The 27686-nt window shown below is 38.0% G+C and overlaps 1 protein-coding gene and 1 long non-coding RNA gene across 2 annotated transcripts; both read right to left on the reverse strand.

Annotated features, from left to right (window-relative positions):
• Positions 1–1423, reverse strand: LOC131158603 (serine/threonine-protein phosphatase 7 long form homolog). The gene is made up of 2 exons (XM_058113468.1): positions 956–1423; positions 1–303 (listed from the first exon to the last, which is right to left on the reverse strand). Exons 1-2 carry the CDS (start codon positions 1421–1423, stop codon positions 1–3), a joined length of 771 nt encoding a protein of 256 aa, XP_057969451.1.
• A 3232-nt stretch (positions 1424–4655) lies between these two features.
• LOC131157126 (uncharacterized) lies at positions 4656–15604 on the reverse strand. Its single transcript, XR_009137230.1, has 2 exons — positions 15262–15604; positions 4656–5423 (listed from the first exon to the last, which is right to left on the reverse strand). It is a non-coding gene; the product is annotated as an uncharacterized LOC131157126 (long non-coding RNA).
• Positions 15605–27686: the final 12082 nt, after the last annotated feature.

Below are 27686 nucleotides of genomic sequence, written 5' to 3' on the forward strand. Positions count from 1 at the left end.
TCACGCAGTGAATCGTGATGGATCGGTACCAGTCATTATATCCATCTTCCACCAATGGAGGTGTATGCCTAGGGAGTGGAAGCTCCCTAAGTATGTAGATGGCATTGTCCAGTCTGTGTTGCCACATATGGAGGGTACGCTCGTACTTAGTGCGAAAGTTGATTGATGACTACCGCGTTGGTCACAGTCGTGTAGATCTGAATGATGGTTGTCGAGGTCGTAACCTGTCTGAGTTGGACGAGGGATCTGCTGCCTCAACCCGAACTGCCGCATTACACGATCCGGCAAGTGCCACTCCATTATCTAAAAGCAAATCATAAGAGTGCGAACAAACCAAACTTGTACACCTATAAGACATATAGGGGGTAGATTTGCGCAGACATCCGCAGTGTACGACATCCATATAAATTGCTAACAATGAATTTATGTCAGAAAATTACCACGAATAGTAAATGTTCCGAATCCATATTGAACGATTCAAATGAAATAAATATGATATTACCTGATCCTCACGCATCATATCAATGTCATATTGATAGGACCGTAGAGTATGTTGAGGGATGTGTGCGGCATGAAATGAAGCTCGCCATCTGACCGCAAGTGGGAACGGGCCATCGTCGACATCAGTAGGAAAATGTGGCATGCCAACTCTAATTTGAGTAAGAAAGGGCATGTGCTCCCATGCCCAAACCTGCAGGAGGAATAGCGCACCTCCAATTGATTGTGTCTACACACGACCAACTTGGCACATATCTCTGTACAACCATGCAAGTGCAGCGCTACCCCAGCTATACATCGACGCCCTCTCCAAGTCACTCAACAGAGGGAGGAACATTAGCGATGCATAGTATTGCGACTTGTTCACGAATAACAAGCCGCACATTAGACGTAGTATGTACCCTCGAGCATACTGCAATACGACCTCCTCAGATGTTTCATCAGGAAGATCAGGTCAGTTCTCGTCCATCCATGTCATAGACAAGGACGTGCCGTTTCGTCCGCTTCGGCCAGTGGGGGGGTTGCGTCCGAGTAGGCTTTGACACAACATCTCCCAGTCTTGCTGCATCGTGCCCGTAACAATGTCGCCATCAATAGGTAATCCTGTGATGATTGCGACATCTTGCAACGTTATCGTCGCCTCGCCGCAAGGAAAATGAAATGTGTGTGTCTTAAGCTTCCAACGCTCCAACAATGCACTAATTAAATGATGGTCTAAGTGAATATACCGAATCTGGTACAGTGGATGGAACCTTGCTCGTTGAATCCACAGAATGCTTCTAGGATGGGCATACCACATGGTTTCTAATGTGCGCACACACTGACGCCCTTTAAAAACGTCAGAATGATCCTCCTCCCATGCCCTATAGGAAGGATGTACAATCCCCAATGTCAATATAGATGAATCAAGTGGACCAAACTCCATCTCTAAGTGTTAAATATAGTGGAAGTGTGCAAACAAAATAAATATTTTTTACAAAAAAACTAATGCAAATAATGCAACTGTAGAAGTGATAGTAGATGAGAGCAGTTGGAAGATGATATGAATATATATATAGAGAAAAAATTCACCAAACCGACTTTTCAAAAGTCGGTTTGGTTACTTTAAAAAAAATTGAAATTAAAAAATTTGAACGCCAAACTGACTTTTGGAAAGTCGATTTGGTCCTTTTTTAAAAAAAAAAAAATTTCAGCCTGGCCCCCCTCTTTCCCTGCCCCTGCCATGGCCGCTGCTGTGCATGCATGCAGAATTTTAACACCAAACTGACTTTTCAAAAGTTGATTTGGTTCCTTTTCTTTAAAAAAAAAAATTCGCCCCCCATCCTTCTCTCCCTGCCCCTCCACGTATGCATGTAAGTCCCCTCACCTTTTTTTTTTTTAATCTGACAATCTAATTAAATTTCCTCTCCCCTCAATCTCCCTTCTCCCCCCCCCCCCAGGTCCCCCCCCTCCGTCTCTCCCTGACGCCTTTCCCCAGCCCCTTTATTTTATTTTTTTCATCTCTCTTGACGCCTTTCCCAGCCCCCTCAATTGAAAAACCCAGCCACCTCAATTCAAAAGTTGCGGCTATTGTGTGTGTTAAAACCCAAACCGACTTTTGGAAAGTCGATTGGGTATATTTTCGTAAATATTATACATTTTATCTACTTTTGTGTTTTTTATTTTTATTTTTGTTAATATTTAGGTAAAAAACTCTTGCTTATTCGGTTTTGTTTGGCTCAGCAGAAAAAACTTTTCCCATTTGTTTTTTGAACACTTTCATCCATCCTATCTCAATTTTAAATTTTTAGGTACATCCTCAAATTTCACTCATTCCATGTTCAAGTTTTTTACAGAATTATTAAGAAAAAAAAGGCGAAAAATATAAATATGTACAATGGGAGAAAATATTATATAAATATACTCAATCGACTTTTGAAAAATCGATTTGGTATTTAAAAAGGAAATTTAAAAACCTACAGTTAGTCCGACGAGACTGCAGGTATCGGCCGACGTGATAGCAGACTAATGCATTGCTGGAAAAGCATGAAAAGCAAGTCATGGGAAGCCAAAAAAAAAATGAAAGCGACAAACTGACATTTGGAAAATCGGTTTGCCCCTGACATGGCCAAACCCCAACCATTCCTTCCTTCACTTGTGCTCCCCTAACAGCCGGTGACAAGCTGTCACACGCATGCCCCCCCGACACCTAGCATGCTTCCCTCCCCCAACCCCTATTTATAACTGCATTAGTTTCCATAGGCTTCCCCGTTTACTTTATCTACTCATCTAAGACCTTTCTCCCGTATGCTCCCCACCACCTTCATAAATTTTAGTTTTGACTTTCATTTTAGATATCTATTATATTTAATATTGAGGCATGAAGTTTGGTCCAATTGATTCTTTCGTTTTGACATTGGGGACCCTGCATCCTTCCTACACATAGGAGGAGGATCATTATGACGCTTTAAAGGGCGCCAGTGTGTGCGCACATTAGAAACATAGTGGCATGCTGATCCTCGAAGCATTTCGTGGACTGAACGAGGGGGGGGGGGGTTCTATCCACTCTACTAGATTTGGTACATACAGATCAACCGCCACTTAATTAGCACATTATTGGAGTGTTGGAGGCCTGAGATGAGCACATTTCATTTTCCCCGCGGTGAGGCAACAATAACGCTGCAAGATATCACCATCATTACAAGATTACTTGTAGATGGCGACTTTGTTACGGGGATGGCATAGCAGGACTAGGCCATACAATGTGTTAGACTACTTGGATGTGACCCCCCACTGGTTAGAGTAGACGAACTATCATGGATGGACATCTCCATACCCAATCTTCTCGATAATGCATCGGATGAGCAAGTACTGCAATACGCTTGAGCATACATACTATGAATGATGTGCGGTTTGTTGTTCATGAACAAGTTGCAATATTATGCATCGTTGATGTTCCTACCTCTGCTCAGCTACTTGGAGAGGGTGTCCACGTATAGCAGGGGTAGCGCTGCATTTGCATTGCCGTATAGAGAGATGTGTCAAGTTGATCGGGTGGGAACACAATTAGTTGTAGCTTCGTTGTTCCTCCTGTAGGTCTGGGCATGGGAGCGCATGCCCTTTCTTGCTCCAATTAGACTTGGCTTGCCACATCTTTTTGCTAATGTCAGTGATGGCCCGTTCCCACTTACTTTCAGGTCAAGTGGAGTACAAGTTTGTCTTGTTCGCATTCCCCTAATCTACTTTCAAGTCATGGAGCGACACTTGCCGGACCAAGTAATGCGGAAATTTGGGTTGAGGTAGCAATTCCCATGTCTAGCTTAGACAGGGTACGACCCTGACAACAATTATCAGGATCTGCATGAATATGACCAGCACAGGAATCATCAAATTGATTAGCACACTATGTACAAACGTACCCTACAGAGGTGGCAATGGCGACTGGACCATGCCACCAACATACTGAGGGAGCTTTCACTCCTTAGGCCTACACCTCTATGGGTGGAGGATGGATATAATGAGTGGTACCAGTCCATCAGTATTCGTAGCATAAGTAGGACTGCCAGTTTGCATGTCGTCCACATATTGAGAGAGCTTCCACTCCCTTGGCCTACACCTCTATGGGTGGAGGATGAATATAATGAGTGGTACCAGTCCATCAGTATTTGCAGCATAAGCAAGACTGTTAATCTGCATATGACAGTGGTGAGTGAATAAATTATTAAATACATGTAGTGAACATATAACTATTTTAAATAACTTATTAATAGTTTCATAACATGATTGTAATGCATCGGTCCTTTATAAGAACCCAGAGTGCTACTACACATACGTTATACCTATATTTGATAAGCATACAAAAACAACCCGCCCTAAACAGGGACAAACATGTGCATCTCATACATATCTGTATTCATGCACAGTGGAAAACATAAACATTCTTATAGGGTTCTATTAAATATATATCAGAGTTCTATCTGTATTTTTCAGTACATAATATCCAAGCTTAAAACATAAACTATATTACATCCCCTTACATTAAACCAGGCTAACAATCCAGTACTGATACAAAAACTTATGTCTACTAACAAGACCCTTCGCACCAAAGTCCCTCTAGAAGACTAGGACCGATGTCCTGTAAGACCAGAAATAAAGGTTGTAAGATTGGGGTGAGATACTTTTTAGTAAGGTGGAAGATATTACATCAACATGTGACTACATTAGTTTATTCCAATTAGAAACAGTTGCACAATATCACATTCACAGTACAGTACTATAAAAGATATATAAACATAGTACTACATCATTACAAGTGAGAGTCCTCGAGGTTAGGGTAGGGTACATGCCCATACACTTTACGATTCCCTCCACACAATACTCGCCCCTGTGACTTTGCCCATTTCAGTTTTTAAATCATGTATAGAAAATTTAGGACAATGACCAGCTTTGAAACTTTTAGAAATATGCCTAATTACCTCATGGCACGGGTTGTGCATTGATAACTCTGACAGAGCCCTATCCATGCAGGCACTGTCAAGCATCACAGATATAGTCTGGCTGCCCCACTCGGTCTATTATTTCACCAGTGGCCCCATACACTCTTGCAAGCCGACTATCTCGATAGCCACACTGATTCACATATGTGGTTGCATTGTACCTCAGTTAACAATGGAACTGCACCTCAATCCATTTAAAGCTTTAGATAACTTGGAGTGCCTTTCAACTCCTTTAGAGTGTCTTTCAACTCCTTTAGTAACAAGCTGTGGTCCCAATCATATATATAATTTACAATAAAACATAACAACCTGTGCAATTCCAGTAGTTTCACAATCGCAGTCATGCAATCTTTCATACATTCTTTCTTTTTGTCAGACAATGGTGTTAACCGGCACAAATGCTCTCGGTTAAACCCTTTTCATATATAAAGCTTGGTGATTATCTGACACCTGTTTTCCACATTTTCAGATAAACAAGATCAAACTTCAGTTTTCACAGTTCATTTACAAGTATACAGTTCAGTATGTTCCATTTCATATCATATGTCACACTCGTTTCATCAAAAATCCGCTATAAACAGTATATAATTCGAAAAATACCATTTGGACCGCAAACATGGGTATCAAACAGCTCCTACTAGAGGTTTAAAATAAACTAAGTAGTTTTGTAAAGTTCGAAGTTCATATACCAAATCCCCTATTTTTGCCAAAAACTGTAAAATTGTAAGAAACTTCATTTATACCTAGTAATATTTTGCAAATAAGTAGTCAAAATGTGCATAAGGACATAAGCTATCTTTCTAGTGGTTTAGTTTTCTAAAAATACTGATGTAAACAAATCCCATTATCTTAATCTCGGAAATCGAAACACGAACGAATCGATCCAAAAACAACAACTCGGGATCCCCAAAACCTAAAAATTGAAGAACAATACTTCACTATAATCTCAACTACTACATATATACCGAACCAAAAACAAAATCAAATCCTTACCTCGTTTTTTTGTGAAAAACCCAAAAATCCTCAGAATGAAAATCTGATCCGCTATAACTATAGAGATTCTCCTCCTAATCCACGTAGTGATGTCGGAATGTTGATTCCGGTAACAGATGACATGAAATCCTAGAGAGGGAGAGAGGGTTGGTTCATGTCCTGGAGAGAGAGAGAGAGAGAGAGAGAGAGAGAGAGAGAGAGAGAGAGAGAGAGAGAAAATGGGATAACTTAGCAAGGAAGAAAAAGATATTCTATTTATAACTAGTTTGACCCGGCTAGCCTCGTCGACGAGTCAGAGTTCTCATTGACGAGCCGAAGAAGGTCGCTCGTGGCCGAGAAGGTGACCTCGTCGATGAGCCTAATATTTTAGAATCCCTAAAAATCCCTCGGTATCTCCTCAGCGACGAGACGCTGATCGATGAGCCTCGACGTCTCATCGCCGAGCCTTAGAAGAGACTTCGTCGATGAGAAATGGAGCCTCGTTGATGAGTTCTGTTGTTTTATCCTTTTTAATTTCCATTCTCTGTTCTTTATTTATTTTTCGAATTCAGGTCCCTACAATCTCCCCTCCTTGTAAGAATTTCATCCTTGAAATTCACCAACTGATACTAAACTCACTCTACCTTACGTTAGAGGCCTACAGAAGAGTTGGCAACTACCCACAACGTAGCTTTGGCCCGAATTTATTACCTACCCTCACTTATGGCAAAGGCATACCGTGGTTACAACGTAAAGCTTCGGGAGCTTACAATATACATACAAAACTCTCCCAAAGACCATATCTACTTACTAAACACACTAACATATACACATTCATTTACCTGACTAACTTAACCGTCTCTGAACAATTGAGGATATTTCTGACGTATCTTAGTTTCTAACTCCCATGAAGCTTCTTCCATTGCATGGTTCCGTGACAATACCTTCACTAGTGGTATTTCTTGAGTCCGTAGCTACTGAACTTTCCGATCTAATATCTCTATTGGTACCTCCTCATACGATAAAACATCACTAGTCTCTAGAGGTTCGTAACTCAGCATGTGTGATGGATCTGATACATACTTCATCAAAATTGACACGTGAAACATGTCATGAACTCTAGATAGTGCTGGGGGTAAAGCAACCTGATAAGCTACCAAACCTATCCTTTCTAGGATCTCGAAAGGCCCAATATACTGAGGAGTTAGCTTCCCCTTCTTTCCGAACCTCATCACCCCTTTCATCGAAGCGATCTTCAGAAACATCATATCTCCAACCTCAAATTCCAGCTCTCGTCGATGAGTATCAGCATAACTCTTCTGTTGACTCTGAGCTGCCTTGATTTTCTCCTTAATCAACTCGACCTTTGTAGAGGCTTGCTGAATCAGTTCTAGACCCAGAATCTGCCATTCGCCTACCTGATCCTAGTACAATGGAGATCGACACCGATGACCATACAAAGCCTCGTAAGATGCCATCTCTATGCTGGTCTGGTAACTATTGTTATACATGAACTCAACCAGCGGTAGATACCGTATCCAACTATCCCCAAAGTCTAGAACACAAGCTCATGACATATCCTCTAACGTATGAATTGTCCTCTCAGACTGCCCATCCGTCTGCGGGTGGAAAGACGTACTAAATGTAAGCTACGATCCCAAGGCATCCTGTAGACTCTTCCAGAAACGAGACGTAAAACATGGATCTCGATTCAAAACAACAGAAATAGGGATACCATGGAGTCGTACTATCTCCTGCACATACAACTCTGTCAGCCTATTCAAGGAGTAGCTGACTATGATAGGAATGAAATGTGCAATCTTTGTCAACTAATCAAATACAACCCATATAGCATTCTACCCATGCACCACCGTAGGTAACCCCGATACGAAATCCATCGAGACATGTTCCCATTTCCACTTGGGAATGTCAAGTGGCTGAAGGGGTCCTGCTGGCCTCTGGTGCTCTACCTTGACCTGCTAACATGTTAGGCACTGCTCTACGAAACGGGCAATCTCTTTTTTCATGTTCGACCACCAGAAAGATTCTCTCAGGTTTCGATACGTCTTCATATTGCTAGGATGTATGGTGTAGAGCGAACGGTGTGCCTCCTCTAAAATGACCCGTTTAATTTCAGCATCATCTAGTATACATACCCTATTATGGAATCTCAAAATCCCATCACCAGAGATACTGAAATTCGACTTTAACCCTATTTGGACTCCTTCCATAACCTCGACAAGCTTTGGATCCTCCTTCTGCACTACTCGGATCCTCTCCTGTAAGGTCGGCTGTACCACTAAGCTAGCAAGAACAGCCTGATGATTTCCTTCCACTACTTCTAAGCCCAACCTTTCCAAGTAAATACAGATATGATGTTGTACTCCCATTGTTGAGACCAACGCATCAACTGACTTCCGACTCAGAGCATCAGCTACCACATTTGCTTTTCCTAGGTGATAGTTAATAGTACAGTCGTAGTATTTTATCAACTCAAGCCACCTACGTTGTCTCATGTTCAGCTCTTTCTGGGTGAAAATGTACTTAAAACTTTTTTGATTAGTAAAAATCTCGCACCTTTCACCATACAGGTAGTGCCTCTAGATTTTCAATGCAAACACTATAGCTGTCAATTCTATATCATGTGTTGGATAGTTCTTCTCGTACATTTTAAGTTGACGAGAAGCGTAAGAAACCATCCTACCCTGCTGTATTAGAATACAGCCAAGACCCTTCTTAGAGGCGTCACTGTAGATAACAAATCCACCATCCCCATATAGAAAGGTCAGAACTGGAGTAGTAACCAGTCACCATTTCAGCTCTTGAAAACTCAGCTCTCACTCGTCAGTCCAATCATACCTCACGTTCTTCCTCGTGAGTCGCATCAAAGGACTTGCTAAACTGGAGAACCATTCTACGAACCGATGGTAGTAACCTACAAGGCCTAGAAAACTTTTGACCTCCTGAACATTCTTTGGTCTCGCCCAGTCCACTACTACCTCTATCTTACTCAGATCCACTAATACTCCTTCTTTGAACACTACATGCCCTAGAAACGAAATCTGTTCTAGTCAAAACTTGCACTTCTTCAGTTTAGTGTATAACCTCTTATCCCTGAGCACTTGCAATACAAGTCTCAGATGAACTTCATGCTCTGCAACACTCCTATAATATACTAGGATGTCATCAATAAATACCACGATGAACTGGTCTAAGTATTCGTGAAAGACTTGGTTCATCAAATCCATAAATGCTGCCAGTGCATTAGTCAAGCCGAATGGCATAACCATAAATTCGTAATGGCCATACCGAGTTCGGAAATCTATTTTCGGAACATCCTCTGTTTTCACCTTTAGCTGGTGATACCCAAATCATAGATCAATCTTAGAGAAAATCTGCGTTCCTTGTAGCTAGTCAAATAGATCATCGATCCTAGGTAATGGATGTTTCTTCTTTATCGTTACCTTGTTAAGTTCTCTGTAGTCGATGCACATCCTTATCGACCCGTTCTTCTTCTTCACAAATAGCACAGGTGCTCCCCAAAGAGAAACACTCGGTCGAATGTACCCCTTATCTAGCAGCTCCTGAAGCTGTTCTTTCAATTCTCTCAGTTTAGCTGGAGCCATACGATACAAAGCTTTTGATATCAGTGCTGTACCTGGAGCTAACTCTATAATAAATTTCGCTTCACGGTTCAGAGATAATCCTAGCAAGTCTTCTGGAAACACATTAGGGAACTCGCGCACTACAAGAATCGTCTCTAGTTTATGTTCTTCTGCTAGCGTGTCCTTCACAAATGCTAGATACCCTTGGCATCCCTCTCGAAGTAATCTACTAGCCTACAAAGCTAAAAGGATCCGTGGTGCAGAATGCACACACGACCCTATAAACTTGAATTCCTGCTCCTTTAGAGGTCTAAACATCACTTCTTTCCTGTGGGAGTCAATACTAGCATAACTGGAAGACAACCAGTGCATCCCTAGGATGATATTGAAGCCATACATGTCAAATACTATAATTTCAACTGGTAATACCATTCCCTGGATCACTACTAGAAAATCACGGACTACTTTGTTGTATACAATTGCCGACCCAAATGGCGTAGCCACTACCAGTTTATAACCCAACTGTTGCATCTCTAATCCACACAATTTAACAAATCCCTAAGAGATAAAGGAATATGTTGCTCCTGAGTCAAATAGTATAACAACTTTATTGGAAAGCATGTAAATATTAGCTGTTACCACATCTCTAGCATTTTTTTGCATCACCTGGAGTCAAGGAGTACACCCTAGCCTAGGCAGTACCCCCTGCTATCCATCTCATGGCGCCTGCGCACCACCTTTGAAAGGCTGCTATGGAGGTCCGCCATACCTCAGCATATTACAACCCTCACCTGATGTCCTATCTTTCCACATCGTAAACAAGCCCCCATTGCCCTCCAACACTGCCCTGTGTGAGGTTTCCCACACGTAGAACAAACATAAGTGGACGTGGTACTCTAAGAAGCATGACTACGGTTCTTCTTCTTCTAGTTGCCCTGCTTTGCCCCTCCATAAGAACTGGAAGGCGCAGGTCTCTTCTTCAAGATCTGAACCTCGACATCCTCCAGCAGACTCTCCCCTACTATGGTGGCTTTGTCAACAAGAGTAACAAAGTCTTGCATTTGCCAGATAGTCGTCTGCCTGCGAATCTCCTTCCTCAGGCCCCTCTGAAATTTCCAGGCCTTCATTGCCTCGTCTAGAACCATGAATGGAGCAAAATGGGATAGCTCCTGAAAACTAGCCGCGTACTGTTGAACTATCAGCTGCCCTTACTCCAAACTCATAAACTCCTCCATGTTTGCATTCCTGACCGTAGCTGGAAAATACAGTTTAAAGAATAACTCCTTGAACCTGGCCCACGTCACTACTACAGGGAAAGGTCGATGCTCCTCAAGCATTTTAACAGACTTCCACCATCCCTCTACTTCGCCCTACAACTTGAACGTTGTGAAGGCCACTTTCTGCTTCTTAGTGCAGTTCAGGACGTCTAGAATTTTCTCAATATCCCCAATCCAATTCTCAGCTCGAATTGGGTTTGCACTTCCTATGAAAACAAGAGGCTTCAGTCGAGTGAACTGATCAATAGAATAACCCAACTCAGCAGTAGGACGATCCTGCCCTCTATTCATACGAACCACCTCAGCCATCAACTACTGATTGAAGTCTTGCAGAACATTCGTGGAGTCATTGCCAACCTTAGGGCCAACTCCCTCACTGCTACTGCCTCCAACATTGGCAGTATTATCCCTGGATTCTATCCTGAAAAGCAATTGAGGAAACCAATTAGAAGCTTAACCAACTAATACTGCAACACTATAAACACACTTCCTATAATAACATTCCTAGTACTGATGTACCCTAATGACTCACATTCTCATTCTGACTCAAGTTCTGCCCTTCCACTTAGAAATAAAACCGCCAATAGATTGCCGTAATTTTCTGAACCTTTTGAATGATCCAAAAAAGCACAGAAGTCTGTCAATGTATTTATGTCTCCAGGTATAATAAGAAAAACTCTGGGTCTTATCCTCTTCCTATACTCTAGTATATTCTAAGCTACAGAACCTAGTAACCTAAGCTCTGACTATAGCCCCAACTAGGCAGTATGAATCGCATCACACTTCCGACTGGTTATGGGCTCTAATACCAAGCTGTAACGCCCCGGTCCTTTATAAGAACCCAGAGTGCTACTACACATATGTTATACCTATATCTGATAAGCATACATAAACAACCCGCCCTAAATAGGGACAAAGGGGTGCATCTCATACATATCTGTATTCATGCACAATGGAAAGCATAAACATTCTTCGGGGTTCTATTAGATATATACCAGAGTTCTATCTGTATTTTTCAGTACATAATATCCAAGCTTAAAACATAAACTGTATTACATCCCCTTACATTAAACCAGGCTAACAACCCAATACTGATACAAAAACTTACATCTACTAAAAGTCCCTCTAGAAGACTAGGATCGACGTTCTGTAGGACCTGAAACAAAGGTTGTAAGATTGGGGCGAGACACTTCTATATAAGGTGGAAGATATTACATCAGCACGTGATTACATGACTTTATTCCAATTAGAAACAGTTGCACAATATCACATTCACAATATAGTACTATAAAAGATATATAAACATAATACAACATCATTACAAGCGAGAGTCCCCGAGGTTAGGGTAGGGTATAGACTAATGCACTGTACGATTCCCTTCATATGGTACTCAACCCTATGACTTTGCCTATTTCAGTTTTTTAAATCATGTATATGAAAATTTAGGACAATGACCATCTTTGGAACTTTTAAAAATATGCCTAATTACCTCGTGGGCCGGGTTGTGCACTGATAAGTCTGACAGAGCCCTATTCGTATAGGCACTGTCAAGCATCACAGATATAGTTTGACTGCCCCACTTGGTCCATTATTTCACTAGTGGCCGCATACACTCTTGCAAGCCGACTATCTTAATACCCACTATGATTCACACGTGTGGTTGCATTGTACCTTAGTTAACAACGGAACCGCGCCTCAAGCCATTTAAAGCTTCAGATAACTTGGAGTGTCTTCCAACTCCTTTAAAGTATCTTTCAACTCCTTTAGTAACAAGCTGTGGTCCCAATCAATCATATATATAATTTACAATAAAACATAACAACCTGTGCAATTCTAGTAGTTTCACAATTGTAGTCATGCAATCTTTCATGCATTCTTTCCTTTTGTCAAACAGTGGTGTTAACCAGCACAAACACACTTGGTTCAACCCTTTTTACATATAAACATTGATGATTAACTGACACCTATTTTCCACATTTTTTAGACAACAAGATCGAACTTTAGTTTTCACAGTTCATTTACAAGTATACAGTTCAGTATGTTCCATTTCATATCATATGTCACGCTCGTTTCATCAGAAATCCGCTATAAACATTATATAATTCAAAAAATACCATTTGGACCGCAAACATAGGTATCAAGCAGCTCCTACTATAGGTTTAAAATAAACAAAGTTGTTTTGGAAAGTTCAAAGTTCATATACCCAAACCCCTATATTTTCCAAAAATCATAAAATCGTAAGAAACAACATTTATACCTTGTAATATTTTGCACATAAGCAGTTAAAATGTGCATAAGGACATAAGCTATCTTTCTAGAGGTTTAGTTTTCTAAAAATACGGATGTAAACAAATCTCATTACCTTAATCGCAAAAACCGAAATACAAACGAATCGATCCAAAAAAAATGACCCAGGATCCTCGAAACCTAAAAACCAAAGAACAATACTTCACTATAATCTCAACTACTACATATATACCAAACCAAAAACGAAATTAGATCCTTACCTCGATTTTTGGAAAAAACCCAAAAATCCTCAAAATGAAAATCTGATCCACTATAACTGTAGAGATTCTCCTCCTAATCCACGTAGTGATGTCAGACTGTTGATTTTGGCGATAGACAGAGTGAAATTCTAGAGAGAGAAAGGGTTAGTTCGTGTCCTAGAGAGAGAGAGATAGAGAATGGGAGAACTTTGCAAGGGAGAAAAAGGATATTCTATTTATAACTAGTTTGACATGGCCAACCTCGTCAATGAGTCGGAGTTCTAGTCGAAAAGCCGAAGAAGGTTGCTCGTGGCTGAGAAGGTGATCTCATTGACGATCTTGAGATTTTAGAATCCCTAAAAATCCCTCGGTATCTCCTCATCGACGAGCCCATCGTCTCGTCACCGAGCCTCAGAAGAGACTTCATTGGCAAGAAATGGAGCCTCGTTGACGAGCACTGTTACTTTATCCTTTTTAATTTCCATTATTTTTACTTTATTTATTTCCCAAATTTGGGTCTCTAAAATGCTGTTGCAGGAGCATATGATGGGTAACATCCAGTTATCTGATTGTGTCACGATATGTCTAGCTAGACCTATTGCGGAGGCCTGTATGCAGTTTGTGGCTAATAAAACTCACCAGTCAATTCATAGGTTTGCCCATACTGACAGGGAGGGTACCAAATCGGATGATGACACTACAGCTGCTGAGCAGGCTTTGCATAGGAGACCGTGTATGTCCCCCTCTCATTCATGACAATTGATGCAACCATTTGGAAGTATGGTATAGGCACAACTCCAGCTAAAATTCGGCCATGAATATACTAAGTTGATGATTGTGTTTGGTGATAAAAACTGCTCCCACATTGAATCCTTGCAATTAGCCTCCTCACATCCAAGCTCTATTGACAAGAATTCTAATTGAAATGATGTACTGGGGACGTCATTCAAATCTAAAGTTGTTGTCACCTGTGAAAGGTGATCAAATAGTTTGCTTGTCTCAGTAGCCTCGTATTCATTATATGATTGAGGATGGAGAAATGCTTCCCCATGCACAGTTGGAGCTCCACCTATACTCTTGCTTCGAGGAATGTATTTAATAAAAATCTGAACTATATACACATCCTGACAAGAATTATGCGAGTCCAACACAATTAGGACATCTGCATCACCTTTTATTAGGACGTTAATGTACAAAAAATTTCCTCTACCCCCTCGTTGCGGATATCTGGATGTCAATTCTAACATGTACTCATTTGTAGGGGTGTGCAATTGGTCGGTTTAGCCAATTCACCCAATAAACTAGATTATTTCAGTTAACTCCACCCCACAACCGAACCGATCAATTTTGTCTATTTAACCGAACCATACCCAACCGAACTGAATTTTTGGGTAATTCGGTTAACTAAATTTAACCAAATAAAAAAAAAATTAATTATGAGTAATTTTCCCTTAAAACAACTAGGTAATTCTCAAAAAAATTTCATCCTCCATCCTTTTATCTTGTTTCTGTCCTTTATTTTATGCTTTTGTACTCAAATAGAATTTTGCATCCACTAATGAAGACAACTCATCGGAAAAATTCTCAACACCAAAATACTTTTCCACGATACGCAAACAAGGGTTATTGGTAAGAGCAGGGAAGAACCGAAGAAGAAGAGAACATGACATTGGACTTTGGGTACAACAAAGTAAGAAAACCCAAATATAAAAAAATCAAAAAGGAACGAAACTCAAATTCAATGAACATTCAAACAAATATAAACAAATAACACAAAGAAACCCATTTTAAAAAGGGAGACTGATCAACATGAATAAATAATTTGGAGGAAATATTCTTCATACATTTAATCAAACACATTGTGCTCATCTTAGGATATTGTAAAATTTTAGTAAACATCAAATTGAAAAGACTTTTGAGTTTTGAACACAACAGGAAAATGAAAAACCTGAAGGAAGGCAGGCCCAAAGGAGTACTGTGAGTTGAGAAGTTGGGAAGGAGGAAGCCAAAGTCAGAAGGGGAAGACTGGATCTGCTGATCTGGAACAGGAGGTTCAAACTCGTCATTGCCAACTGTGTGCAAATTGCGAAGTGGGAAGGGAGCTGGGAAGGGAAGGTGAAGCTGAAGGGGATTGGGATAGGGAATCAGGGAGTGCCGGTTGCCGGTAAAGTTGCGACTTGCGAACTGCAAACTTGGGAAAGGAAGAGCTGAGGAGGGAAGAGGATAGAGAAGAGGGAAGCCTAGAAGAGGGAAATTGGAAATTGGGATTTAGGAATGGCTGAATCCCGAATGGAACCTTAGTAGCGAACCTAACCTAAAAATAAAAATCATAAATAATATAATTTAATAATTTATATTTAATTATTAATTAATTAAAAATTTGGGTAATTCAGTTAACTGAAATACAAATTACCCATAACCGAACCAAAAATCGAATACCTAAAATTACCCTATTCTAAAATCAAATCGAACCGAACTATAATACCCGAACCGAATAGACCAAACTTGTTCGATTAATTTGATTAAAACTGAATTATGCTCATCTATACTCATTTGGATCAATATCTAACTCTTTATATATTTTCCATTTAAAACTTTCTAACTTCATCATCCTTCTAACTCAAATCGCCTTCGTTGGCCTTGTGTTGTACTCAATACCAGTCGATCCATAATCTGCAGTGATTCCAAAAATAAAATAAAATAAATAAAATACATTCAAATTCAAATTAAAATTAAAATTTTAATTAATTAATATTATTAATTAAATAATATAATATATTATAACATAAGTAAAGTATCAGGAAGAAAATTGCAATCTTGAGAGTTCTCAGGCACTCTCTCTCTCGCGCCTCTCTCTCCTCACGTCTTCTCTCTCTCTCTCTCTCTCTCTCTCTTTATTTTCTTGGTGAATTCTCGGCTGATTGAAAAACAAAATATACCACTGGGTTCCATTCTCGGTCACCAACACTTTAACCGGAGTGGATCGTGATTAGGGTGTCATAGGCACCACTCTTGGGAAAAGGTAAACTCTCTCTCTCTCTCTCTCTCTCTCTCTCTCTCTCTCTCTCTCTCTCTCTCTCTCTCTCTAATTTCTCTCAAATCTTTGGCTAAATTGATGATTGGATACCACCATAGGGTCCTAGCTTTGATCCTCATCATTTTAATCAGAGCGGATTCGTGGTTCGGGGATCATAGACACTTCTCCTGCGATAAGGTAAGGGGAATAAATTATGTTAGAAATTTTTATAAATTAACCAATTAAATTGTAATATGAGATTGCATAAATTATATACACGTTTTTCTGAATATTTTGGCATATGGAAATTGGATTTTGGGTTATTATTATTATTATTAGTTGATTAAACTAGCGTTTGTGAGCCTAGGGATTTTTATAGTAATTGTATTTCAAAGTTTAACTGATTTAATTAAAGTATTTGATTTCTAGATTATTATAGTAGATTTTCTGAATGATTTGACTGTTTAAAGTTATTGAGTTGATTTATTATACATATTTTTTAAAGAATTAAAGTGAGTAGGGTTGGTTGTCTCCATTTTTCCTTTAAATACATATTTTGAGTTAAATAAATGGTGGAGATAATTAAACCGATATTTTTGGTAAAACATATATTGGGTATAAAATGGCCTGTTTTCTAGTAGTTTATATAATTATAATTATTGAATATCTCGTGTGGCATGAGACTTAATTATATTTTATTGCATAATTGAATCTGAGTATTTTTGTGGTATTATAGTGAAAATGTGATTTGAACTATTTGATGGAAATACTAGAAATGTGGTGGATTTTATGAAATGAGATATGATGGCTGAGTGTCGGGTTTGATTTGACAGTTATACTGAAATATGAAAATGAGAATTTTATTACAATTTTATTACTTAAATTGCATTATATAGTTTAAGAACCCTGAGGACCAGTTGTGATGAGAGTACGGTACCGTAACTAGTATTTGAGATAGCGCAACCACATTGTTCTGGATAGAAGTGTTGGTAATGAAAAGTCAATTTGGCCACATAAGGGTTGTGTACCCCTCCTGGAGTCTAGACCAGGCTGAGTAGGCAAATCGGACTTGCAAACATGAGATTTGACTTAGCCTGGTGGTGGGCTAGCCAAGGCTAGACCGCACAATCCAATCATGGGGGTTTATACATGATGATGTTGTATGTCCAAAAGAGACTTTCTTCTATGCATATATGTAAATTTATGTAAATGATATTATTTACTGAACTGATAATATTGCGAAGAAAATGTGTATTTCCAACTTTATAGGTGTGAGTTATAGTTTCTATGTGAAAGTTATTTATAGTAAAGTATTAAATTTATTTTATACCGTGGTATTACATGTAACTGGGACGAGGTAAACTCTCCACCTGAGGGCTTGTTGAGTAAGGCAAGTGCCCTCATAGGTATCAATTGTAGCCACGCCCAAGTTAAATAGGTAAGGTTATATAAGATATCAAAGCAAAGGGGCGCTACATGTTATGGGTTTGTAATCTCCCTAATTCTCAGGAATTCTCGCTTCTAAATAATGATGTATGTGTGAGTATAGTCTATAAATGTATTAACAGTTGTTGTTGTTGATTAACAAATGGTTATATTTTGTATACACTAAACTCATTGGCCACAAACTAATGATAATTTATTCCGTCTTATTGAGAAGTGTCTCACCCCATAATGATCAATTATTTTTCAAATGCCTTGTAGAGTATGATAGGAATTAGAGTAGCGTAGTGGAAGTGTGGGTGTGACTAGATAGAGAGGTTTAGATTAATTGTTAAATTTTTTATTTATGGTTTATATTAGAATTTCTAAGGATGTATTAAATTTGTTATTGGAGATATTCTTGTAATAAAAATTTTTTAGTACTCTGATATATGAATATTGAGGTCTTCCGTTGTGTAGTTATTTAGTATCAGAGATTTATTTTTAAATAACACTCCGGATCCCAGTTTCGGGTTCGGGGCATTACATAATCTCACAGTCAACGTATAATAAGACCGTAACTTTGTTAGCTGACGAACCTAACGCCATTTTTAATTTTCAAAAATAGAGTTTATCTACAACATAAAAAAAATTGCATCATAATATTAAATATTTTGATTAAATCACGATAATATGGAACAATATTTTTTCATATACATAAACAACTATCATAGATATATATATATATATATATATATATATATATATATATTAATACCTCAACATCAAATGAAATTAATGTAAAAAAAAAAAGTAAAACTGAAAATTAGTTCAACCATCACTAACGCCATCGTTGACTCTGTAAAGAAAGCCGTTCTAAGAGTAAATCTCCAACAAGTTCATGCAACACTTGAAAGTGGTGAGGGAGATTGGAGGAGGAAGGAAGAAGAATGAAATGAAAGAAAAATAAGGGATGAGTGGAAAGTGGGGGATGAAAAGAGAATAAATAGGAGACGGAGGTGGGGGAGATGGGGCACACGGGTAGCTAAGAGGGAGGGGGTAAGGAAACATGAGCTACATGGTTTGCTACGTGCATGGTTTGGTGCGTGTATGTCAAAACTGACTTTTCGAAAGTCGATTTTGACTAAAACAAATTATGCATGTGCAGAAGTTAAGAAGGAAGCACGGAAGTTAAGAAGGAAGGAACGGACAGGGTGACGCCACGTGGGGCAAGCCGACTTTCCAAAAGTCAGTTTTGTCGCTTTACTTATTTTTTTTTTGCTTTCTGTGCTGTCCATTGTGCAGACTGTACAAGGAGGAGTCAAATCGATAGAGAACTAACTTTTGGAAAGTTAGTTCTCTCACTTTTTTTTTGTTTTATTTTCCGTGCATTGACTCGCAACACGCCGGTCAACTGTCTCGTCAGCTGACACCTGCTATCTTGTCTGGCTGACTGTAGGTTTTTAATTTTTAATTTTTTTAAAATATTTGAACTGACTTTCCAAAAGTAGGTTGGGTACAAGTGCGTAATATTTTCCCCCACCGTACATATTTGTGTTTTTTCCTTTTTTTTTTCTTAATAATTTCGTAAAAAACTCTGCATGAATATGTTTGGGAGTTTTAACTCTAAAATCTTGACTTAAGTTGTGTATTTAAATATAATCTAATATAAAATTATATCAAAATAATGTTTAATAGTATGAATTTTTAAAATTTAGATTTAAAATGCTAAATAATTTTATATTATAATTAATTTAAATTTAAAATCTGAATTTTATGCTTTTAATTATAAAATAAATTTTAATAAACTAACAAATATTTAAATGAAATAAATGAAAATAAATACTTAAAATTTATTTTTTAATGACTTATTTAATCTATTTAAAGTTTAAAGTATATAAATGTCTTAAAAAGAGCTAATAAAATTTTAATGCATCGTTTACTTCTATAAAAAAAATTATTTTGTAATAGCTAACGTGCTAAAAATAGTCTAGTGGTAAGCTAGTGGTATAAAGTCAAAAATTGTATGTTTATTAATTGCCAATTCGTATTTACACGTACATATTAGCTTTAAGGTTTCATTAGCTTGATTTTGATAAAAACAAACTATTTAAAACTAATGACTTTATGCTTAACTTGCTTATAATAGAAATAATCCATTAAAGTTAAAGATGTAAGATAAGATTTGAAACTTTATTTATTTTATTTGTACTCATTTCTCTCATATTGTAATGTGTTTTTTACTTTGTGTATCTCTAAGAATATGAAGGTTATGACATTAAAACACATAAATATGGAAAACACACAAAATAAAGAGAGTATTTTAGGCTATCTTGCCAAATCAGTCGACTAGTCAAGAAGGGCAATCAATCGACAAAAAGGGGTGGTCAACCAGTCTTGGCAGAAAGCTTGAGTGGTCGATCGGCTCAAGTGAGTGGTCGATTGATCTTGTTTTTTAGTCACTTCAATGGTTAGTTTTCCACCCAATGGCTAGTGCTTGGTTGACTAGCCCGGGATCCAAGTTGACTGGTTTGTACAATAGATTGACTCAAAGGATAAAAAAAAATGGCTAGTTTTGCTCTAAACTATATATATATGCCTATTTAAGCATGATGAACATCAAAGAACATATCTATACTGAATTTCCAAGTGCTCAAACTCTTTCGTCTCTCTCTCATAACATTCTTGTACTTATAACTTACTTATCTTGAGAGAAAGAAACACCAAAAACTTGTGTTCCATCGTTTGTATATTCTTTGAGGGTTATATTGATTGAGCTTTAAATCGTAAATTAATCATTATGAGGATATTTTTGTTTTGTTTTAAGTAATTAGTATATTTGGTTTCCTTGTTTCCATATAAAAAAGGGGTGCAACTGGTGATCTTGTCGTTGTTAAAGAAAGGGGAGTAGTGGAACTTCAAAACTCCTTGAAAACTCTTGAGATTACTTAAAACCTTCCATTCTAGATTATAAAATAGATTTTTCAATAGATTTTCCATTAAAAAATATTGGAAAAAAGTTTAATACTTTTAGAAAACCTTTTTCCGCCCTCAGGCTACTTGGTGGGTGATTGCATTGAAAAATGATTTAACATTGTAATATATATATATTATAGACTTTTTATGGGAGAACCACAAACCCGCCTTAAAAAATTGTTTAGAAGTTGGAGAACACCCAAAAGCTACAGCATGGGTGTATGACTCCAAGGACTTTTGAGAAAACTTGATGAACACTTGAACATCTTGAAAAAATCATGAATGAACTTGCTAAAACCACATGAAAACTTGGGCCCTCATGAAATCAGTAAAAGACTCAATAAACTACACTAGACAATTGTAGAGACTAAAAACAAGGCAAAACCTCAGACAAAAGTGTAGAAAAGGAAGCAGCTCTTAATATTTGGCGGTCGATTGTTTTTAGAGGGTTGGTCGACTGTCTAATAGCCAATAACTACCTTTTTAAAAAGAGAAGGGTCGATCAACCACATGTATGAGATGGTCAATCGCTTGCACTCTAATTTTTTTCTATTGGTGTCATTTTCGAAACTTTTTTCATTCTTTTTTTGACACGTTTGAAAGGAAAAACATTCAAAAATAACATGACATAAGTTACAACATGAAAAAACATAAGAAATGATGTAGTTTACATCAAAACCTAATACATGCCTTTAAGGATCATGCATACCAAACTCACAATAATGAATAAAATTTGACAAAGGGAAGGGTTAGACACCGACATTGTGCTATAGAGTTACTCAGTTGATCAAGTGAGGACTTTTCTCTCTTACTAACACTCCCTAAAATACTTTTCAAAAAATAAAGGAATGAGAATTTCCTTCTTATATATTTCAAAACAAAATACCGTTTGCAGTCCTTTTCCTTCGAAAATCTTCACCTTGCCCTCACTTGGACGTACACTAAAATCTCCCACAAGGGATCCTTTTATAGACCTCTCATGGATTGGTGGGAAACTTCTTTGAATTTGAATTTTTAAAATTCAAATTCAAAAATTAACTACCAACTGCCATTGTCAGTAGTTGATAGGAGCATTAAGGGGGCACATGGCCCCAACCAATTATAGAAAACAACTCAAAAATTCAAAAATTCAAAAATTTGTAAGGTTAGTCGATGACTTATAGAGATTAGTTGACTACCTATAAGGGGCACCAATAGTTAAAAGTGAAGGGAAGGTTGGTTGACCGCCCAAAGGGGATAATTGACTGCCGTAAGTAGATTTTATTATTCTTTTTTATTTTTCCTTAACCATTCATATGTTCAAATTGGCCTTTGTTTTGGAATGTAAAAAATTAATATAGACAGCTAATGTAACAACCTGCTTATTTTCTATATAATCAATCACATTAAATACCCTGATACCATAAGCTAATGATATAGCAAACTTGGTTCGAACCTGTGGGTAACGGGAACACACTTGTCATACACATCGGACGCCTAAGTAGTAGTAAACATAAATTCCATTTATAATATACAGTACCAGAGTTTATAAAAACCTTACTATGTCTATAATGTATGTATATACAATCCTTATAACCCCAGAAGACGAAACTAGAATCATACACCAAAAACCAGTTGATCCTAGTTCAAAAACTCACCCTCCTACCAGAGTAGTAAAAACTGTCTCTAATGGCGCGGAGCTCGGTCCGCCTGACTGACTAGGTTTCCTGAAATAATTTTAAGCTGGGGTGAGACACCTCTCAGTAAGGGAAATAAACTAAATACTGTTGTGTGACAACATGAATATTTGTATATTATAATAAATAAATAGGATGTGATACATGCTTGGTAAAAATTGGTAATATAATAACTGAGTAATGGATACATGATCATAAGCATATTAAATCATACTGATTTTATGTTATTATAAAATCATTTGCTATAACTAATAATACTGAAGTATACCCTGGATGGATAGTTAGCTGATGTCATGTATTACCCCCTATGACGGGTTATGCAGCCTGAAGGCGGGACTTGACAATGGCTGGACGACCACTGCTAAGTCAAATATGTCTGTAAGTACGATGTGCCTGCCCCACCTTGGTCCGGACTGCCAGGGGGACGTCTACAACACTACACTGAAGCCACGTCGACTATCCATCTCCCACTCCCTCTATTGGTAGGGATGGTAGTACAAGTCTGAACTGAACTGAATAGCTACGGTACCATGCCCTGAATACTGATATAAACTATCATTCAGGTTCTGATAACATATAGTACATATACATATACTAGTTTAACATGAAACTAGATTGATAGAATTTCTCTGAATTCTAACGCACCGTAGTAAACATGACCTTGTGTCGGATGATGTACATAATTACGGCCTTGCGCCGGCTATTAATCACAACCTTGTGTCGTACATATCATAACATATTGAGTTGATTATTTGTACTGTTTATCATGAAATACTGAAACCATACTTTCTTGTAATATTTAAGGTTTTTCAGAAAATAACTGTAAACATGCCTTTACTGTAAATTTGACTTAACAAAATACAATATTCGTGAAATAATATTCATGCCACACAAACTGAATAAAATCATGAAATGTGTTCTAAAATTTCATTTTCTGGCATTATACATTAAAACATATTCCTGTTCATTGACAGTATTCCCAAATATACTCATACATAGTACATGCTTTCTGAAAATTAATCTGCTATTAAATAATAATAATTTTCATGGAAAATTACTTTTAGAATTTGTGCATTCCCAAGGAGAGGGGGGGGGATGAATTGAAATTTTAAACTTTTCTCCTAAGTTAAACTAGATGTCAGCTGAGTATTACAACCTAGGGTCTTTCTATCCAGTTCCATATACGCCGATAAATATAATATGCGGAAATTTAAATCAAGCACATCATTTACATAATAACATACACGTGCGGTAAATATAAAGTGCGACAATATACACAAACACACAATATGTTATTAGGGTTCGGCCAACTGTGCCTACGTCCTCGCCTCTAGCTCGCAAGCCCGAGAATTCCACTAATAGCTCACTTAATGGTGGAGCGACACTGATTACAACCAAGTCAATTAGCACAAGGCTGACCTCAACCTTAACCAGGTCAATTAGCGGGGCTAACTTCAACCTGCACGCCTTAACAGGATGGCGGACCTAGCTTTCCTAACCGAGTCTAAGCCAATCCGGGACTATTCCAGGGCCAGTCTCCCTCTTCAGGCCCGTTTCTGGAAATACAACAAATGTGTATTACAATCAAATGGTATAGTGATTGTGCTTTCGTGTAAAACAGATATGTACCCAAATATGCGCAATTACATATACCACAAATGATATAATATGTAAGCTCAGTGTGGTCCAATATTTCAACTCTCAGATATATATATATATATATATATATATATATTTACTATCAGTGTAATAAGTGCGTGAGAGTATCAATTAGGCATTCTGTGTATCACAAGATGTTCAGCCAATAAGTTCACACAAAGATGTCAAGTTTCAAATATATCAATCAGTAGGATGTCTCAAGCATGTAAATATCAAATAATGTATATGCTTGGTTTGCAAAAGATGTGTAATCTTTGTATTCAGCAGATAATATCTGAGTGAATGAATATTGCAACAAAGATCACTATCTCATAAACAAATATCTCTTTAAATATATTTTTTAATATAAAGCACAATAGATATTTAAAAGTGATTATATGAAAAGATTTTGCAACCAAAATACTATACGATATTCTCAAGATATTGCAATGAATATACAACCTTAGAAGATCAAATAAAAGTCTTCTTAGGAGATACTTATTAACAAAGTCCCCTAAGAATACTTAGGTTTAACTCTCAATAAAATCGTATCAACCAAGCGGAACAAGGAGAGTAAACCTTTCTAATCAAGCACTCAATCAACTTATAGAGAGTTTGAGCAATAAGAGAAGGTAAGTATAAGTGGTTGGGGCTTAGGAATGAGTATTATAGGATTTGGAAATTTCAGAAAATTTCTCCTAATCAAAGTGGCTAATCCCTTGCTAATTTGCACAAATGATCTCATATATATAGACATGGGACAAGATATGACCGTTAGGGACCTATTAGGTATTATTAGGAAAGTTTAATGACATTTCAAATATTTTAACCCTGTTTAAAAAATGATTAACTGCGGTAAAAATCAGGGCAACCCGAGAGGTCCGGTTGACCAGAACAGTTTCGATCGACTAGAGTTCATATGATTCGGTCGACCAGGGCATTTTTGAACTGAGGGTACGGTCGACCGAAAGTGGGCGATTTCCCATTTTTTCGAGGTTCAGTTGACCAAGCCATTTTGAACTGGTTGGTTCAATCGATCAGACCGTTGGGAATTTTCTCGAGGACCCTTGGTCGATCATGTAGTTGGTATACAAATTTGACTCGGTTGACCAGATGGTCAATTTGTTGACCTCAGGGGGTTTCGATTGACCGAGGGTTTTGAACTATACTAGTTCGGTCGACCAAATGGTCAATTTGTTGACCTCAAGGGGTTTCGGTTGACCGAGGGTTTTGAACTATACTGGTTCGGTCGACCAGGGCCTTGGTCAATTGTTGACCCAAGCCTGTTTCGGTTGATCAGGGCAAAATGAACTGCCTTGGCCAGTCGACCGAAAGTACACAATGTGTGCATTTTAGTCCTGTTATGAATCACACAAACCCTAATCAAGTGCCTAACAAACATAGGTGCAAATGTGTGTGTCCTAGGGTCATTTATGTCCAATTAAAGACACCGAAAAAGTCTGGTGTAAATCCTAAGGTCTTTCTATGGTCACTTTTAGTTCGTATTTGGTTTAAGCTTACATAATAAATCATGCATGTGTTGTGTGTACTTATTACAAACCAAATATCCTAATTACTATTACAAACCCTTTGCATATGAATTAAATACAACATGAAATAAAGTACAATATGAATTGGGTCTTCCACTTTAAGCTATCACGTGCCATCAATGTATCTACTAATATAGACCTGCACATGAATTAAATATTCATTAAATACATGAGTATTTGTCATTATCAAAACCGGGTATGACCTATAAGGTCAACAATTACTGCTTTAGTTTACTCCCTTACCTGACTACCAGAAAGCCCCAATAATAACTAGCTCTACAACCGTAGGGTTCTCAACTCAACACCCTAAAAATAACATTTTTCCCAATAGAACTTCAGTATTTCTCCAAATACTACTTTTCTACAACTCTAGAAATACCAAATATTCATTAAAAAGCCTAAGATAACTAATTTACCCTGAATTTGGGATGGTGTCCAAATTGGCCCTACCAACGATCTACTCCAGCAGAAATGAAGAGAAACTTCCCATAAGTAGCGTGGCAGCTTCAGATCATCGAACCGGAAAAGAACTGGCCCAAATTTCGAGAGAGAAGTGGAGGAAACCATACAGGAGAGAGAGAGAGAGAGAGGGCTGAGAGAAAAGAATTCTCTCATAGAGAAGGTCATTTTAGCTTTATATAGAATGCTTAGCCATGTGTCTTTGTCCACGAGACACGCCACTTTGTTGACAAGGCCATGAAGGAATTTTGTTGATGAATACTTACTCTTCGTCGACGAATTTCAGGTCCAAAAACAGCTTTCTCGGTATCATTTCATTGTCGAGACACATGTCCCCGTCGACGAGCCCAAGAAGCCCGTTCGTCGACGAGACCCTATTAAATTTCCTATTTCAATTCCGTTTTCTCTCCTCCTCCTATTTATTTAATTAATATAATTCACCGAATCTCTACATTCTCCCCTCCTTATAAAAATTTCATCCCCAAAATTTATTATCTGTATGATTCACCATCCCTTAAAGAAAAGTGGTCTACTTATTTTATTACTTACCCTCACTTGTGGTGGAGGAATACCATGGTTACATTTAAAGTTATGAGAGATTACAATATACATAAAATAAAATTATCCCACAACCAAAACATTACCTACTAACAAAACTGCTACATGTACTGACTAACCTGCAAAAGAAACATCACATAACCACTCACACTTTACTTGATTATAACTGAACCCCACTAAACAAATGCGGGTATTTCTGCCTTGTCTGTTCCTCGAGTTCCCAAGAAGCTTCTTCTACCACATGGTTTCTCCACAGGAATTTTACTAAATGAATCTTCTTATTGCACAATTCCTGTTCTTTCTTGTCCAGAATCAGAACTGGTATCTCCTCATAAGCTAGTGAATCACTAAACTCTAATTCACTATAACTAATTACGTGGGAGGGGTCTGGGACGTATTTCCTCAACATGAAGACATGGAATACGTCGTGTCTCCTAGAAAAAATAGGTGGTAAAGCTAGCCTATAGGCAAGTGGCCCTAATTTCTCAAAAATCTCAAATGGATCAATAAATCTAAGGCTAAGTTTACCCTTTCTTCCAAACCTCATAACACCCTTTAATGGAGCTATCTTTAAAAACACATGGTCTCCAATATCGAACTCAAGTTTCCTGCAATAAGTGTCAGCGTAACTCTTCTACCAGCTTTGAGCTGCACTGATCCTATCTCTGATAAGCCGAACCTTATCATACGTCTGCTACCCCAATTCTGGCCCCACAACTCACCGCTCACCCATCTCATCCCAATATAAAGGAGAACGACATTTTCTTGCATAAAGCGCCTCAAATGGTGCCATGCCAATACTGGCCTGATAGCTATTATTATACGCAAATTCCACCAACTACAAAAACTGAGTTCAACTACCCCCAAAATCTAGCATGCACGCTCGAAGCATATCTTCTAATATCTGGATCGTCCTTTTAGTCTGTCCATTCGTCTGAGGATGGAATGCCATGCTAAAAGATAATTGAGACCCCAGAGCTTCCTGCAAGCTCCTCTAAAATCGTGACGTAAAATGCGGGTCTCGATCTGACACTATAGACACTGGCACACTGTGAGAACGAACTATTCCCTACATATA

The sequence above is a fragment of the Malania oleifera genome, chromosome 6 (assembly GCF_029873635.1).
Source record: "Malania oleifera isolate guangnan ecotype guangnan chromosome 6, ASM2987363v1, whole genome shotgun sequence".
Lineage (NCBI taxonomy): Eukaryota > Viridiplantae > Streptophyta > Magnoliopsida > Santalales > Ximeniaceae > Malania > Malania oleifera.